Genomic DNA, 17,284 nt, shown 5'->3' on the forward strand with positions numbered 1-17,284 from the left:
CCTTTTTGGAGCCTGTTTCCTATGGTGGGATGCCTTGCTCAGCCTTGATGCAGCGGGGAGGGCCTTGGTCCTGCCTTAGCTTAATATGCCAGGTTTGTTGACTCGCTCATGGGGTCCTTAGGGAGGAATGGGGGTTGGGGGGGAGACTGTGGTTGGTATGTAAAATGGATAAAAACATTTAATAATTAAAAAAAAAAAGAAGAGGAAAAAAGATTGTCTCAAGACAGCAATAACAGAAGGAATTGGTTGCTAGGCTCGTGCTCCTCATATTTTATACACTGGACTTAATCATAGCAAAATGTCATCAGTTTTGATAAAAATAGGCATTAATCTTAGTTTTTAATGAAGGGGGAATAAGCATAATAGTAACTTGCCCAAGATATATAACAAGGAGATATGGAATTGAAGTTATGTCTGGGGATGGCCCAGGCCTAGACATTTTTGAGCAACAGTCTGACCTCAAGAGATCATGTGGTATGGTTTCCTTTTGCACAATTTCCGGCATTGGATTCAGTACCCATCAGTATTTTTAGAAAATGGAGAAGTTGTTTCAGAGGCTTATTCTCTAATAAATGCTTTTGATCTTTGTTCTAGGTGAAGAAGGAATGGGAAGAGGCAGAGCTTCAAGCCAAAAACCTCCCCAAAGCAGAGAGACAGACCCTCATTCAGGTAGAACGTTTTCTCAGGGCAGAGGGGACAAAAGGTCCAGTGTGACCTGCAGAAAACACAGTCAGGGCCAGCTCCCAGGGAGTTTGAATTTAACACCTCCTAGTCAAGGACTTAAATTACAAGGAAGTTTCTCTCACTCTCCCCTCTCTGCCTCTTCTCTCCCTCTCTCTTCTCCCTTCCCCTCCCCCCTTCTCCTCTTCCGCCTTCTTCCCTTTCTCTCCTGTCTTCCCCATTTAGTTTTCCCTAGTAATATTGCTTGTCTGAAGTAGAAATAGACCAAACACACCTAATTGGTGCAGGAAGTGACTTTGGCTTTGCTGTTGTTAATTCTGCTCTCCTGGCAAAAAGCCCTCTGTTGTCTTGTTCATGAGCTCTGACTTGTTTTTCAACACTACTGGATTAAAAAGAACCTGACTCATTGACAAGCCAGAAAGCAGAAAACACAGCTCTTTAATGCATTTTATCCCTAACTTTGTAAAACTGTAACCTCAAAATCATAGCAACAGATTTGTTGCTATTGTATCCTCTTCAGAAGACAGGAAGGGTTAGCAATAGAAACAGCAATTCATAAGACTGATTTGGGTTTGAAAAGTGGATCGTGTTATTGCTTTAATTTTTTGTGGGTGGGAGCAGTTTTGGGAGTTGAACAAAAGAGCCCCCCACCCTCACCCAGACTAAGCACATATTTTAAAATTAGTATATACCAGGTGAACTCTCTCCTCATCACTGGTATATTTCCTGGAGGACCCTGGCTTCTTTAGTCAGTCACTCAAATTCTCAGAGCTTCAATTCTTACATAAGCAATTTTATCTTCTATAGGGAAACTGCCAGTGAACATGGCCAGACAGCTCACAGATAATGTTCTCTTTACAGCTCTAGTAGGTGTGACTCAAGGCGAGCCAGCACATTACTGAGCTGTGCTTCAAAATATGTCCTGTTAGTTACTGGATTCCGGATTTAGAAGTTTGTGTCTTGTAGAGCATGGAAAACATGATAGTGAGCATTGAAAACCAGATGTTAAATTGCAAACCTAGTCATTTCAGTTCAGAAATTCAAGAGGGTCTCTAACACAGACGCATCCTAATAGAAATCAGAGGTGATGTCGCTCTGGGTCTATTACGGTATTATAGACACAGAGGCACTAGGCAAAGAAAAGCGTTGGATCTTGAGGGTGCTTGCTTAGACTTCCTACTGATGCCATGAGTTCCGTGTTGTTCCTCCTTTTTTGGCTTAGCATTTTCAAGCTATGGTTAAAGCTTTGGAGAAGGAGGCAGCCAGTGAGAAGCAGCAGCTTGTGGAAACGCACTTGGCCCGAGTGGAAGCCATGCTGAATGAACGCCGGCGGGTAGCTCTGGAGAATTACCTGGCCGCCCTGCAGTCCGACCCGCCTCGGGTGAGTTGGGGGTCAGAGCAGTTATAGACAAATCCTGTTCTTCCTGCTGCCTGTGTAAAGCGTGTACTTAGTGGAACTCCAATGTTCCGCATACAGCCTGATAAAAAATCAGATTTTTATGATAAGTTTTGACAAAATTGAAGGTAAAGACTAAAAAAAGAAAAGGAACCGAGTCTAGTCTCTGCGTGTATGAGCTTGGTACCATACATATGCTACCTGTGATATGCAAGTGGACAAGCATAAACTCAGGGGACTCAACTGTTTCCATAATTCTGGATTTTCTGTGCTACCTTACTTTCAGAAAAGAAAAGCATGCCTTCTTTGAATATACGTGTTTGAACCAGTTCCATCAAAGTAATATTATACAGGAAAGGGAAAGGTGTGGGCAGTGGTGGTGCACACTTTTAATCTGAGCCTTTCAGAGGCAGTGACAGGGGAGTCTCAAGCCTGGGGCTGTCTAGTAAACAGAGAAGGAAAGTTGTAAAATAATTCATAGTGGAATATGAATTATTCCACTTGAATAAGTGGTCTCAAGCTTTTTTAGTGCATAAATCGAACCTGTCTTGCTTTGAGAGTGATAGAAAGTATTGGACAGGAAGCTAGTGAGGTGACACTGAGGATAAAGACACTTGTGCTGCAGAAACCCGACGACCAGAGTTCAATCTGCAGAACCCACATAAAGCTGGAAGAAGAGAGCAAACTCCACAGCATTGCTCCCTGACCGCTACATGCATGCTGCGGCCTGGCCTCCCCCACTCGTGTACTTAGGTGTACATACTGTTGATAATTTTTATTACCTAAAAAAGTGTTTGTCAGAAGGATATTTGTATCTTTCTTGATTAAGCCATTGAAGTGTCTCTCTCTAGAGTGACACAGAAAACCACCTAGCTCACAATATAGGTGTTAGCCATACCAGGAGGGGGAAGAAGGTAATTCACAGGAGGACCATGAGCTGAAGAGTCTGGAACAAACATAGTTTTTTTGGTTTTACCAAGAAACATAGCTTGTTTCCAAGCTATAGCTTTTATCCTTAATCAATTTTGAAACTTCCGTTTTCCTTACCTACTTTGCATTCTCTGGTCTTGGCAGCCACATCGTATTCTGCAAGCTCTGCGTCGTTATGTCCGTGCTGAGAATAAAGATCGCCTGCACACCATTCGTCATTACCAGCATGTGTTGGCTGTTGACCCAGAAAAGGCTGCCCAGATGAAATCCCAGGTAAGCGAGACATTTCCAGCAGGTGCTGAGACATGCTGCTGCTTGTGCTTGTTGGGTTTTTCCAAAAGAGATAAGTGAGTTTCCAATCAAATTTTTATGTCAGTTCATTTCTGATTCAGCTTATCACCGATTTGGTATGTGAAACCCTTTTCTAGGCAGATACATGGTGCAGGTCTTAAAAGTTGTTCTTGGCTCAGTGGTAGGGCAGATGCCCGGTGTGTTTGATGAGCCCCAGGATACTCCACCTCCTGTGGTATCCAGTGAAGTTTTTATTCAGACAAACACATTTCTGAGTTTGTCCTATGCTGAGCCCACTTTACTCCACTACTGTTTGTACAGGTTTTTCTTCTGTTTCTTCTTCTAGCTCTCATCCATACGTTAGTGATTCTCATGTATTCATAGACGGTGAACTGTGCAAAAGACTGCAGTCTGACGGTCCCTTGGTTTTCTGAGGACGGTGTAATAGCATCACCATCCTTACTTTATTGCCCTGTTGTAATCAGCCGTGCAGATTATGAGTACTCACATACATGGGTGTGTGCATAGTGCTCTCCCAGAAATTCTTCCCAACTTCTCATAGTAAGAACATAAAATAAGTTACCCAGAAACCACTCCCTTTGTTGGGCAGAAGTTTGTGTTACCGTCTACATGATAAAATTTCACATATAGTCTAATGAAGTTGGATCCCTTGAATACAGCTCAAAGACTAATAGAGATTAATTTTGTTAACTATGAAATGAAGAATTACTTTCCTCCAAGATGCAGAGTTCACATTAGAAGTTGGATATTTGAGAGAATTAAAGAGCTTTGCTGCCTGAAGAGTGGGACTGCAGGAAGGGATATTTCTGAGGTCTTGTGTTAAGGTTTCACTTCACTCTAGATGGAGCGGAAGAAGGAAAACACCAAGAGTTCCAGACTGCCTTTGGAAGACAGGCGGAAAAATGAGTCTTGTCAGGATTGGATTGATTTGATCCACATCTTTTATTATATTTTTGTTGTATCTTATGGGGGGAGGGAGGTCAGGGGGATGAAAATAAAATTAAGTTTATATGGTATATATCAAATATATTTTTGGAGTGGATATTTTGCACTATATATATTATGTACCATATTCTAAGGATATAATGGAGAGAGAATCTTGTTTTGGTGCCAAAGATAGAATGTGGGGCCTTACACATGCTAGGCAAGTACTCTGCTGCTGAGCTACTTATCCCTGGGCCTGATTGGTATATAAATAATTTATTAGCAAATTCCTGAGACAAAGATCCATAGGAAATAAACTGAGAAATAGAATCATCTCATCCTAGCAGTTCTGAGGAGAAACCCAGCTCTCGTGGGAACTCCAAGTCGGTTCTCAGTTTGTGATGTCAGTGAAACAGAGCCACTGAATTGCATTTTCTTTCCTGTTCCTGTGCTCCCTGAGCACTCAGCATGCAAACACTCAGCTCCTTATACGATAAATATCCCTTATCCAAAATATTTAGGACCAGAAGTATTTCTGATTAGGGATTTAAAAAAATTTTTTGCTTTGTATGTAATAATATATTCCTTGGAATTGGAGAGAGACTCAGGGGTTAAGATCGCTGAATACTCTTCTAGAAGACCTGGGTTTGATTCCTAGCACCCAGATGGCCACTCACAATCATCCGTAACTAGTTCCAGGGGATCTGATGCCCTCTACTGGCCTCTGGAGGCACCAGTTACAAATGTGGTATGCAGGCTTACATATAAGCAGAACACCCATACACATAAAATAAATAAATCTTGTAAAATATTTTTTCTTTAGCCTGACCCAAATTTAAACCTGAAATTGGTTTATGTTTTATATATACCTTATAGTCTGAAAGTAATGTCATGCAATATTTTTAGTGCTCCTATATTTTGAACCTACCCTTTAGGCTCTTTAGCATGAAGGCTTCTATAATGACTAATTCCTACTATTGTACCTGTGGTTCTTGTCCTCTCAAAGGGCTCCTTAATTCATCTGAGGAAGTATAATGGTATCTATACATGCTTGGTTTCTGGGCTGCTCATTGCAATTCCATTTGCATTTTTTTTGCCAAGGCCCTCACACTTAAGTTTTCCCATCAATTTGATTGGCAGAATAGCAAATACAAAATTAAATTGCTTTCATCTTGCTTTTAAAGGTCAGAAGCACATCAATCTACAGTAAAAGCATCTTTAATTTTTTTCCGTTTCAACCCTTCATGTTAATGTCTTCAGGGCCACCCAGTCCACTAGTTGTGCACGCCCTCTTTAGAAGAATTTGAGTAAGTGCAAACTTAGGCTGGAGAGGGTAATGTGGCCAGGAGTTTGTTGAGCTGCTGGTGCAAAACTCCACCCCACCGCGTCTGTGGATCACAGTCACCTGTCTTTTCAACCTTGGATGCTTTTGTTGTTACATTGGATTAACAGTGTTTGCATTTAGGAAAGTAGTGAGCTAGCGTGGATAATAAACCTTTCTTCAACACTTAAGAATGGGTGGTGGCACACGCCTTTAATCCCAGCACTTGGAAGGCAGAGTCAGGCGAATTTCTGTGAGTTTGAGGCCAGCCTCGTCTACAAGAGCTAGTACCAGGATAGGCATGAAAGCTACAGAGAAACTCTGTCTCAAAAAACCAAAAAAAGAGAGAGAGAGAGAATGGGTTATTTATGCCTTATCATGAATTATTTTAAAGCACCATAATTTTAATAGAAATACATTAATTTTTGTCTTAACCATAACAGTTTTAGATAGTTGTTTCACCAAGCGAATCTATGAGCAGCCCTGCCTTCCTGCCACTAGTTTCAGTGTATGTTTGCGTGCTCTGCTTTGGCTAGTTGAGAAAAGTGACTGGCATTTTCTCCCTTTCTCAAACTCAGCAACAAAAGGTTTAGCACCCTATAAACCAGGGCCTTGACTCAGTAAAGTTAGTGACAGCTGTTTTGTATAAAAACCAAGTCAACTGACTAGTAAGCATTGGTTTTTTTGTTTTGTTTTGTCTTTTTAATGTGGATGAGTGTTTTGCCTATATGCATGCATGGTGCCTGTGAAGGCTGGAAGAGGATATTGGACCCCCTGGAACTAGAGTTAACAGCCAGTTGTGATGGTGCTACGAATTGAATGCTGGTCTTCTGCAAGAGCATCAAATGCTCATAGCCATCTGTCCAGCTCCTCACGACCATATTCTGAAAATGAGTATTTGAACTGGAAGCCCTCTCTGTAGATAAATGACTGTCACTCACACTATGTGCTGTCTTATGCTTTAGAGGTCAGCCAGTCTGGCAAGGAAAGTAATAGACTTCTCCTTCCAGCTGTTTTGCCTTGTTTAGTAGGAAGCAGAGCCTTTGAGTCTCTGGAACTATGTGGGTATTTTTCCTCCTGACCTTACAATTTTCAGTGACAAGATCTCTCCCCATCCTCTACTCCTAGGTGATGACGCACCTCCATGTGATTGAAGAAAGAAGGAATCAAAGCCTTTCTCTGTTGTACAAAGTTCCTTATGTGGCTCAAGAAATTCAGGAGGAAATCGGTGAGTACTAATTATATCAAGGCCAGACTGGACTTTTTTGGTGAGGCTCAGGAGTGATGGCAGGGAAGAATGATATAAAAAAGGCTGGTGAGACAGACATTAGCACACCATGGTTTCAGAAAGTCTAGAATCAACTGGAGATTTCCATGACAGGACTGAGGAGTCTCCAAAGACAGATGTACTGGCCTGGAGCCACAGAGCCTTGAATTTCATTGACCTTCACTTTTACTAGCGGAAGAAACTCAAGAGTGTGAAATTGCAGGGGCCTGGGACGTTTCCTGTTACCAGTTTACCCCGTATATCATTCTGTCCACTGCTCAGTGTTCCAGAGCAAAATGGTTTACTAGTAAAGAGTATCTGCATGAATTCTTGTTAATGGTAGCAAAGATGCAGATAGTGAAGTCATCCAAAAGGCGTGAGGTTGCAGTTATGTGTGATGACTTATTTAGAGATGGACCACGGGTCCTATAAAGTTGGAAAGTGGGCAGGAGGTAGATGTAGGCAGGAGTTAGGCAGGAGGTGGGTCAGACTGGGTCTATTGCCTGGTCTTGAGCTCTAGGATGACAAGAGTTGACCCATTTCATGTACCTAGACATGCTTCTTAAATGCTGCTTTTCTGCTCCATGTTGTTTTTGTTAGATGAACTCCTTCAGGAACAGCGAGCAGATATGGACCAGTTCACCTCCTCCATCTCAGAGAGCCCTGTGGATGTCCGGGTGAGCTCTGAGGAGAGTGAGGAGATCCCGCCGTTCCACCCTTTCCATCCCTTCCCATCTCTGTCTGAGAATGAAGGTATGTATGGTCCTCAGAGCCATCCCTAGGAGCAGAGGAGAGGAGAATGAAATTAGAAAATTGGAATACATTTTTTAAAAATCTGGTTGAGTTGGGGAGGTTGCGTCGTGTGAGAGGGCAGGGAAAGGGAAGGCATGGATCTCCCAAGCCCCTGTTGTGTGTGGGCAAGTAATACACAGTAATATCAGGGAAATCAGAAATATTTCTCACATTTAGTAGATTTCTTACACTTTATAACAAGCTGTCTCTGTGGTGTCCCTTGGGTTATAGGACATCATTGTCTTTCCTAACGGTCTAGGGAGGCAGATTGGGGGAGAGACTGAAGAGGTGTCCAGGTGCTGGGCGGTGGTGGCGCACGCCTTTAATCCCAGCACTCGGGAGGCGGATCTCTGTGCGTTCGAGGCCAGCCTGGTCTACAAAGGGAGTTCCAGGACAGGCTCCAAAGCTACAGAGAAACCCTGTCTCGACCGCCCCCCAAAAAAAAAGAGGTGTCCAGGCTCAGGGTCATGTCTCTGATATCAGTTGATTCCCAAGCATGTTTTCCTTTATTCTCTTGCTGGTTCTCAGGATCTAAAATTATGAATCTGTACCAGAAATAAACAAGCTGCTGAGACTTGTGCCCTAAGACTAGTTTGTATAATCAGCTTCTATTTCCTGCTGCTGCTGCTGCTGGTCAGGGTGGTGATGATAAAAATGGCCCCTGGCTTTGGAGTCTTCATTCTGTGCCAGCTTTAGTCAAGCACTGGACTTGGGTGCAGTTCATTCAGCCCTCAGAGCACTCTTGGAAGGGAGATACTGTGGGTGTCTCTCATGGAGATTCTGAGATTTGAGCAGATGAGGTACTTGTCCAGGGTGTCACGTAGCTTAGATTCTAAGTGGAACTGGATCCACACTGACAGTCCAGTTCCTACAGCTCCTGTGATACAGTCACAAAACTGATTAGATACAGTAGCCTAGTGCAGCTACCAGACCAGTGGGAAAATGTGCATCCAGCCCCACCTTGGAGCTTAAAACAAAAACACCTTCATAACCTGTTAGCTCAGAGGTTCAGCTGCAGTGCTTGGGAGACTCGGGGGTGAAGTGGTGTCACCCCTTCCTAGCTCTTCACTCCACAGATCCCAAAGCTCCATGAGGCTGTGGGGCGGCCACACATGGCAGCTTCTCTAGGCTTTTGTTTGGGATTGGGGCATTATGGGCAAAGTTCAACCTAATAGTACCTTGTCTCTTTGTCAACGAACCACAATCAATACTAACTTCATTTTTTTGCTGTTTTCTAAAAATAATAGTAGTTTGTGGGGTAAACTAAATAATACGGGATTCTTCCAAAATTTCTCTTAAAAGGTCCAATCCTGACTTCCCACTTACTTTTCTCATCAGGGATGCATCTAGTGATTTCCTGTTTAGATTACTGTTGGCTTGATTATGGGATTATTTAAGGAAAAATGCCTTTTGTTCACGTTATAGAGAGGAACTTAGAAGGAAACCATTTTCTTTCTTAATCTCCTTTTGTGCTATTTTGTTTTTTATTGTTTTCCTTTCTGCTAGACACTCAGCCGGAGTTGTACCACCCAATGAAAAAAGGTTGGTTTGTCAAGATGTTCCCTTAAGACCTCCATTCCTTTTCACTTCCCCAGTGTGTTGGGAGTTTCATTTTATGTTTCATCCTACCATCCGACATCCCCGCCTCATTCCTTCAGCCATGGCTGAGTGGAGCTAGAATAGTCCTGCCTTCATGTTACTAACGAGCTCCCTGGCTTTCCTGGCGTGCAGAGTCTAGTGCTATGTGACACCCAAACTTGGCTTTGGGGAGTCCCAAGAAACAGCTTTCTTTGTCTGGGTAAATGTCAAAAAAGTATGTCAGTTTAACAAAATTTCTGTGTATAGCTGGTCTATATGGGATTGTGTTTGATTTTTGCAGTCAGGTAGACTGTAAATGTCCCTCTCTCTCTTTTCCCGTTATTATTACCAGTTGCCCTTTCCCCCTTTTAGCTGTCTTTACCATCCATCTGTACCACATCTCATGCTCCTGAGTTGCAGTATTCCTTAAACACAGCTGCTGCTGCCGAGAGAGGTAGAAACATGTGGGCTGTAGGTGCGGCGAGTCCCCAGTCTTCAAAGACAGTGTGTACTGTAGAAAGCTCTATGCTAACTGCATTACCATCATTTTTACCCTCCAGATCCCTCTTGAGCAGGATTTTTTTGCTCAGTTTTATAGATTAAGCAGTTGAAAAAGTCACTCAGGTATTGCTTCCTAAGTTGGCAAGATTAATAAGCAGAGAGGACCGAGGTCTGAACCTGAGACTGTCTTCACAGCCCATGTGGTTTCTGCTGCCTGAGTTGCTGGTGACAGCTGAGAACCCCCCAAGTGGTAGATAGTCCCCTCTTGAGTCATTGGCAGCAGCGCTTGTTCTTCATGTATTTTATGAACTTACTTTCTCACTGTTGGTAGTCTGGTCATGGGCGGACCAAGTGAAAGTCCCTGGCTCAGAAGCTGGTGTCGTAATTTATGTCATATTTTATTCTTAGAATCAGTAAGTAGGATCTAACTCTTGTGAGTGTCCTTGCATGTTAGTGTTATTCAGCTGTGTCTCTTCTTCCTGCAAGTCACTATGCTAACATTCCTCACAACTCTATGTCTTAGGTGTTAAGCCTGCCTGACTTTTGCTTTTTCTACTTACAAAAATGTGTTGGGACAATATAGCTACTAACTTTGGTCTCTTGAAGTCGCTTGTGTGTATTATGAAGTCAAAGTGAGCTTAGTCAGTGTTAAAAAGAGCCACGGCTATAACACTGGAAAGCCTTAGACCAGCCTGGACCAAGGCCAACCCTTAGATGAGCTGGTTCAGTGTCTCTTTGCATTCTGAGAATCTTTCCTTTTATGACTTTCTAGATCCCCTCTTCCTTGACTAGTAGACAGGCAGGGTTGTTTTATTTGAGCCACCAGAGCCAGCCTTGATTTAACTGCTATCAAGTTGTGCTTTTCTTTTGAAGGGAACACTTTAGAGAAAGAGTGCATCGCTTTGGCTGCAGTGTAATGTGTTAAAAATTTAATTAGGCCACAAGTTCAGTAGCCACATGGCCATTATTAATCTCCTGTTGGTCTATGTTAAGAAAACATATGGCTGGGCTTGACATTATTGCCTGCCTTTGGCAGCTCCTGGACAGCAGTGCTGAATGTAACTCCCATTGGAATCTACTCACTAGCATGTCAAGTTGGTTACCAAGTCTCTATAAAAGGTTCAAATCATAGGTATATGCAAACTAAATATGTTGTTAATAAGAAGAAGCTTGTGATAGCTAGGAAGCATATGCTTGAAAGTAAAACTAAAAAGGATTTTTCTGTCTGTGCTGAGCCCAGATATGCTGTGGTCACATTGTGTGCCACACACGAATGATGTTGGCTCAAACCATTTCTGACCTTGGAAAAAAGACAGTTACTATTCTTGCTCTTTCCACCTTGATTAAAATTCTTTCTGTTGATGAACTGATTTCTTCCTGCTCACCTGGGTTACTATTTAGGAACCAGATCTGAGGGACAAAACATCCAGTGAGAGACGGGGGGGAGGGGGGATAGATAATTACAAAACAATTTTAAATGCTACAACCTGGAAATGTCTTCCTAGAGACCCTGAAACTTAAAGGCAAAGAGAGGACTTGAGGGTGGAAGGTGGCAAAGGTTGATATTGGAAGCAGAAATAATTTCTTGTGGAGAAAACTATTCTGCTCAAAGCACACATACAGGAGTAGTGCTTCATCTGTGCAGTAGAATCTGGGTACCAAAGCATTGTGTTGTTGGGTAGCTAGTGCTCATTACAGTCCCATGTAAGGGTTGGAACATGTTTTCCATCCTGAAACTCCCCCAGACTCAGCTTCTCCAAAGGTTTGCATTCCATCCCTTCAGGTGGGAGACCAGTAAGCACCGTCTCCTTCATCAGTCCTTTGCAATGCTTGTACCATTCATCCTTGCAGAGCACAGTGCATCCTCAAACATGCCAATGCGGCGGCACAGGGAGTCTGGGGAGTGTTTGAGAAGCTCTCTGGCCCAGGCAGGGATTCGCTGCTTCTGAGAGACTGGCCTGAGGTGGGCTGCCTAGAAACTCAGCTGTCAACATTTTCTACACAGGATCTGGAATTGGAATGGCAGAGCAAGACGGGGGACTGATTGGTGCAGAAGAAAAAGTGATTAACAGTAAGAATAAGATGGATGAAAATATGGTGAGCCATTGTCATTTGCATAGCACATTCCCTTTCGTACACTGGAGCAAGTAGCCTGGTGGCTAGTACTTCCAGGTTAATGTGTGTACCAGTTTTCCACAAGGTAGAAGAGAAGGACCCAGCTGCTCCCAAAGGTTGCTTTTTCCTGGTTAGCATTTGCATGAGAGAACCAGTGAAGCTGCTTTTTTCTTGAGTAGTTTACCTTTTACTATACGGTAGGGAATTCATGTACAGCTTAAGATATAACTAACATCAGAGGCTGTTTTCAAGTAAGTTAAAACTTACTAAGTGGAAAACTGAATAAAATTGAGCTTTTTGTTATTTTTCTTACACTGCTGTTCTTATTCTTCTTACATTCATAGTTTTCGGACTACTTAAGTTTTTTGGTTGCCCTCAGCTAAATTTGATTTTTTTCTTTTTAAATTACTCTTGGGGGTGTGTGCGGTCACGTGCTTGCCATGGTGGGCGTGCAGAGATCAAAGGAGTCATTTCTCCTTCCGTGTAGATCCCAGAGACCAAACTGAACTTGTCAAGTTTGGTGGCCAGCACTCTTACATGCTGAGCTGTCTGGCTGGCCTGAGTTGCAGTGTAGTTCGTTAGCTGTCTGTCCTGAGCTTTGTCTCTGCCACCGTTACTTTGTGGGAAGTTCAGGTAAAGAAACTGACTGGAGCCGGGCAAGTGGCACAGGCCTTTAATCCCAGCTCTTGGGAGGTAGAGGCAAGGAAAGCCTAGCCTACAGAGTGAGTTCCAGGACAGCCAGGGCTACACAGAGAAACCCTGTCTCTTACCCCACCCCACCCCCCAAAAAAGAGCCTAACTGGACTGGCCACCTCACAGCACCTCTGCCCACACTTACCCCCCTCCTGTGCCCCCACTTACCCCCTCCTGTGCCCACAGTTAACCCCCTCCTGTGCCCCCACTTACCCCCCTCCTGTGCCCCCACTTACCCCCTCCTGTGCCCCCACTTACCCCCTCCTGTGCCCCCACTTACCCCCTCCTGTGCCCACAGTTAACCCCCCTCCTGTGCCCACACTTACCCCCCTCCTGTGCCCCCACTTACCCCCTCCTGTGCCCCCACTTACCCCCTCCTGTGCCCCCACTTACCCCCCTCCTGTGCCCCCACTTACCCCCTCCTGTGCCCCCACTTACCCCCCTCCTGTGCCCCCACTTACCCCCTCCTGTGCCCACAGTTACCCCCTCCTGTGCCCAAGTTACCCCCTCCTGTGCCCACACTTACCCCCCTCCTGTGCCCACAGTTACCCCCCTCCTGTGCCCACAGTTACCCCCCTCCTGTGCCCCCACTTACCCCCTCCTGTGCCCACAGTTACCCCCTCCTGTGCCCCCACTTACCCCCTCCTGTGCCCACAGTTACCCCCTCCTGTGCCCACACTTACCCCCTCCTGTGCCCACACTTACCCCCTCCTGTGCCCCCACTTACCCCCTCCTGTGCCCACACTTACCCCCTCCTGTGCCCACACTTACCCCCTCCTGTGCCCCCACTTACCCCCTCCTGTGCCCACAGTTAACCCCCCTCCTGTGCCCCCACTTACCCCCTCCTGTGCCCCCACTTACCCCCCTCCTGTGCCCACAGTTACCCCCTCCTGTGCCCACAGTTAACCCCCCTCCTGTGCCCCCACTTACCCCCTCCTGTGCCCACAGTTAACCCCCTCCTGTGCCCCCACTTACCCCCTCCTGTGCCCCCACTTACCCCCTCCTGTGCCCACAGTTACCCCCTCCTGTGCCCACACTTACCCCCCTCCTGTGCCCACACTTACCCCCTCCTGTGCCCCCACTTACCCCCTCCTGTGCCCACACTTACCCCCCTCCTGTGCCCACACTTACCCCCTCCTGTGCCCCCACTTACCCCCCTCCTGTGCCCACACTTACCTCCTTTTAGAGGGTTGATGAGTACATTTGGATCAGTGTGACCAAAGAAACAGCTTCCCAACACCATATTCAATAGAAAATGAATGACATTTATGTTCATTTCTCTCCCATTCTCTGAGGAGATGCTAATAATTGTGACTATTTCAGGTCATTGATGAGACTCTGGATGTTAAAGAAATGATCTTCAATGCTGAGAGAGTTGGAGGCCTAGAAGAAGAGCCGGTATGTGTTTACTCTAGAATGGAGGGGCAATGCTCATTCTTTTTTCTTTTTGTCATCTTAGATCAATAGAGATAAAAGACACCTGGTATTAAGTTAATAAGGGACTTGGGTCCCAATTTCCCTCTTTTCTGAGTAAGAATCAAAGAAATGAAAATTTCCTTGGAGGTTAGCAAAGTGGGCATCCTCCCTGATCTGGTCGATGTTATCAACAGAGTGGGATTGTTGGGTGGCCCTGAGTTTTTTAGACAGGCTGAGAGGCTTGTGGTCCTCCTTGGGTTCCTGAGTCAGGTTGTCCCTGGGACATTGTTTCTTATATGCTTTGTTGTTTTAGGAATCTGTGGGACCTCTGAGGGAGGACTTCAGTTTGAGCAGCAGTGCCCTTATTGGCTTGCTGGTTATTGCCGTGGCCATTGCTACCGTCATCGTCATCAGCCTGGTGATGCTGAGGAAGAGGCAGTACGGCACTATCAGCCATGGGATTGTGGAGGTGAGGCGGGGGTGTGGCTAGGACTGGATCTGTATGGGATTGGAAGATCTGGACTTACCTGTTGCTGGGCATGCTGCCATCATCGATTGTATTGCTCATTAGATCATTAGGTTACATTTGGAGATGAGCCATCGCTGAGTTGTGAGTGTCACCAACTTCAGCATCCATTTGGGTTTTAATCAGTTAAATGGTTCAATATCAGAAGTTCATAACATTTTATGCTTCAGAAAGTAGAATAACACTCTATCCTTGGTGTGTTTCTTTCTCTCGTGCACACACGTGCATACTTGTTTCTGTTGGTGGGATCAAACCAGAAACCTTGTGTGTGCTAGGCACATGCTCTTTTGTACTCTCAGACGGGTGCCTCTTTTGTACTGCTTGGGGATGGGAACAAAAAGACTAACGCAGGCTGTTACTGTCCTGTCTCTGCTGCTCACTCCTTTAGTGGATGGTGGAAACTGTTACATAACGCACTAAGGAATATGATGCACTGTTGAAGAATACCGTAGACGCGCACGCCTGGCTTCAGCTGTAGCGTTCTAAAACGGGGAATGACTGCAGACCATCTGGCCCCTTTCTTTATTTCATATCTGAACATGACAGGACTTGCTTCCGCTATCCCAAAAACTAAGTGTTGGTTACTTGTCACTGTGGCTTCTAAGAAGCTGGTTCTTTAAACTAGTTCAGCAACTGTGTCACAGTACACCCAGTTCCACTGAAGTTTCTCAGCAGCCTGAAAAAGGGAATACTGCCTTTTTACTTTTAAAAGCAAACCATAAAACCAGCACAGCAAAAAAAAAAGTCAGAACCTAAAGAACTGACGTATGTAATGGGTATAGCCTCTGTAATGGGCTGTCATTTTAAATTACTCTTTTTCGGTGTGTGTGTGTGTGTGTGTGTGTGTGTGTGTGCATGATTTGCATATAGAAATCCAATGACATTTAGAAGTCTTTTTCCATCCGTGTGGATCCCAAGGACCAAACTGAAATTACCCAATTTGTCAGTGATCTGTTCTCTCACTTGGACCAGGCTTTCAGAGCTTCACTGTAGAGAGAAGCGTTACCTCTCACCTCTTCCTTTCCCCCCTTCCCTGTGTCCTTGATACCAGTTCTTGTTTGCTCTGTCCAGTAAAAGAGGGTGCTGGGCTGCTTTGAGTCCCGTGGGATTGGGCAGCAAATAGCCTGACACCCTGAGGCTCTGCAGGCCCTCCAGTATACCACAGTGACCTGCAGCCCGTGTTCCTACAGGTTGACCCAATGCTCACCCCAGAAGAGCGTCACCTGAACAAGATGCAGAACCATGGTTATGAGAACCCAACCTACAAGTACCTGGAGCAGATGCAGATCTAAGGACAGGATCTGTGTGACACCTTGGCTGGAGGCTGGTACAGGTGGGCCAGAAGAGGTTCAGCATTTGTGCCTGACTGCTGACCACCAGTGGTGCCAGAAGGCCCCATCGTACATCCTGCTCTCCTGGATTGCTAAGACTATAAAGTACTACTGTAGGAGTGCAATTTCCATTCTTTTAAATGGGTAAAAATGTTAATATAACAATATATGATATATAAACCTTAAGTGAAATGAAAAAATGATCTATTACAGATATCTGATGGATGTAGTTTTCTTTTTTAAATTAGAAATGCCACTTCTATTGTATTGTCTCACATGCTCTATATAAATGGGAAATGTTGATTTTTCAATGATAGACTATATACACAGATTGTTCACCTTACGTCAGTCAGTTCTTTAGGCTCACTTGCTGTGCTGGTTCTATAATTTGTTTTTAATGTAAAAAGCAGTATTCCCTTTTTCAGGTTACTGAGAAACTTCAGTGGAACAGAAGTACATTGTGATACAGTTACTGAGCTATTTTAAAGGTATAGTTTCTTTGGAAGCCTATGTTTCCCGTGCTGGTGTCTGGGTGCTTCTGGACCAGCTGTCACCAAGCAGGGCTAAGGCACCTTGAGCTAGCCCAGTGCATACAGAGAGCCACTGTGCTTTCCTTCAAATCCAGTTCTTCCGCAGCAACTAGCCTGTAGTTACTATGTGCTGTTCTTCCAGTCCTGGTTACTGTAGCTTTCGCTGTCCTCTTTCCTTTACCAAGTGTGTCCTGATGTGCAGCACCTCCTCTGTGGACAGCTCCCTCCAGTGCACTGACCTCTGCCTTCCTTTGTGCCTCCCCCCTCCCCAGTCTCCCAGCCCCTTTGCTGTTCACTCAGAGAATACCATAATAAATACATGGCAGAGGACCCAGGAGAGCTCACAGGAGGCTTCTCTATATGAAAAGAGAGTGTTCTGGGTCGTCCGTGAAACTGGATCTGTAACTGTGGAAGTCTTTGACAACTTTTGTTTTACATGAATTGTAATGCTTGTGTATCTGAAGTTGATGCTCATCACCTGGACTTTGTTGTTTTACTCTCAAGGTTCTGGTAACCTGTTGTGGGTTTCCTTTTGTTTTTGGTTTGTTTGGGGGTTTTGTTTTATTGTTGTGTTTTGTATTTTTCTGTGATTTTTCTCCTCCCCTTCCTCTGTCCCCCTTGGCCCTAGCCATGTCTCTTCCCACTCACTATGCACAGACTGAAACTTCACCTACAAACTTCTTAGTATGCTCTGTGAGAATGTACAGAACCCGACCGCATCAATAAACACTTTAACTTCCCGAGTGCCTGTGTACTGACCATGGCATTGCTCTGCGACGATGGGGCTTTCTGGCCCTGCCTTGGAGATGAAGGGCATCTTCTGTGAAGAATTATAGCCTGCATTACAGAGGCCATATTAAGTCAAACCAAGAGCTTCATTTTCACTCGAAGAAGAAAGTGGTTGGAGAGATGGCCAAGCAGTTAAGAGCACTAGCTGCTCTTGCAGAGGACCCAGGTTGGGTTCTCAGCAC

General features: G+C 44.7%; 1 protein-coding gene across 4 annotated transcripts in view; it reads left to right on the forward strand.

Annotated features, from left to right (window-relative positions):
• Positions 1-17,056, forward strand: part of Aplp2 (amyloid beta precursor like protein 2) — a 62,370-nt gene extending 45,314 nt beyond the window's left edge. For 2 of the 4 annotated variants that reach the window (XM_075966444.1, XM_075966446.1), the window contains 10 exons: positions 595-669; positions 1,904-2,062; positions 3,152-3,280; positions 6,693-6,792; positions 7,432-7,584; positions 9,130-9,165; positions 11,708-11,799; positions 13,834-13,908; positions 14,240-14,395; positions 15,643-17,056. In XM_075966444.1, the coding sequence (XP_075822559.1) occupies positions 595-669; positions 1,904-2,062; positions 3,152-3,280; positions 6,693-6,792; positions 7,432-7,584; positions 9,130-9,165; positions 11,708-11,799; positions 13,834-13,908; positions 14,240-14,395; positions 15,643-15,744 (1,077 nt within the window). In that variant the 3' untranslated portion in view covers positions 15,745-17,056. The remainder of the gene's footprint in view (positions 1-594; positions 670-1,903; positions 2,063-3,151; positions 3,281-6,692; positions 6,793-7,431; positions 7,585-9,129; positions 9,166-11,707; positions 11,800-13,833; positions 13,909-14,239; positions 14,396-15,642) is intronic. The other 2 variants (XM_075966445.1, XM_075966447.1) reach the window with 1 other exon arrangement.
• The last annotated feature ends 228 nt before the right edge of the window (positions 17,057-17,284 follow it).

This window comes from Microtus pennsylvanicus, chromosome 3, assembly GCF_037038515.1.
Source record: "Microtus pennsylvanicus isolate mMicPen1 chromosome 3, mMicPen1.hap1, whole genome shotgun sequence".
In the NCBI taxonomy this organism is placed as follows: domain Eukaryota; kingdom Metazoa; phylum Chordata; class Mammalia; order Rodentia; family Cricetidae; genus Microtus; species Microtus pennsylvanicus.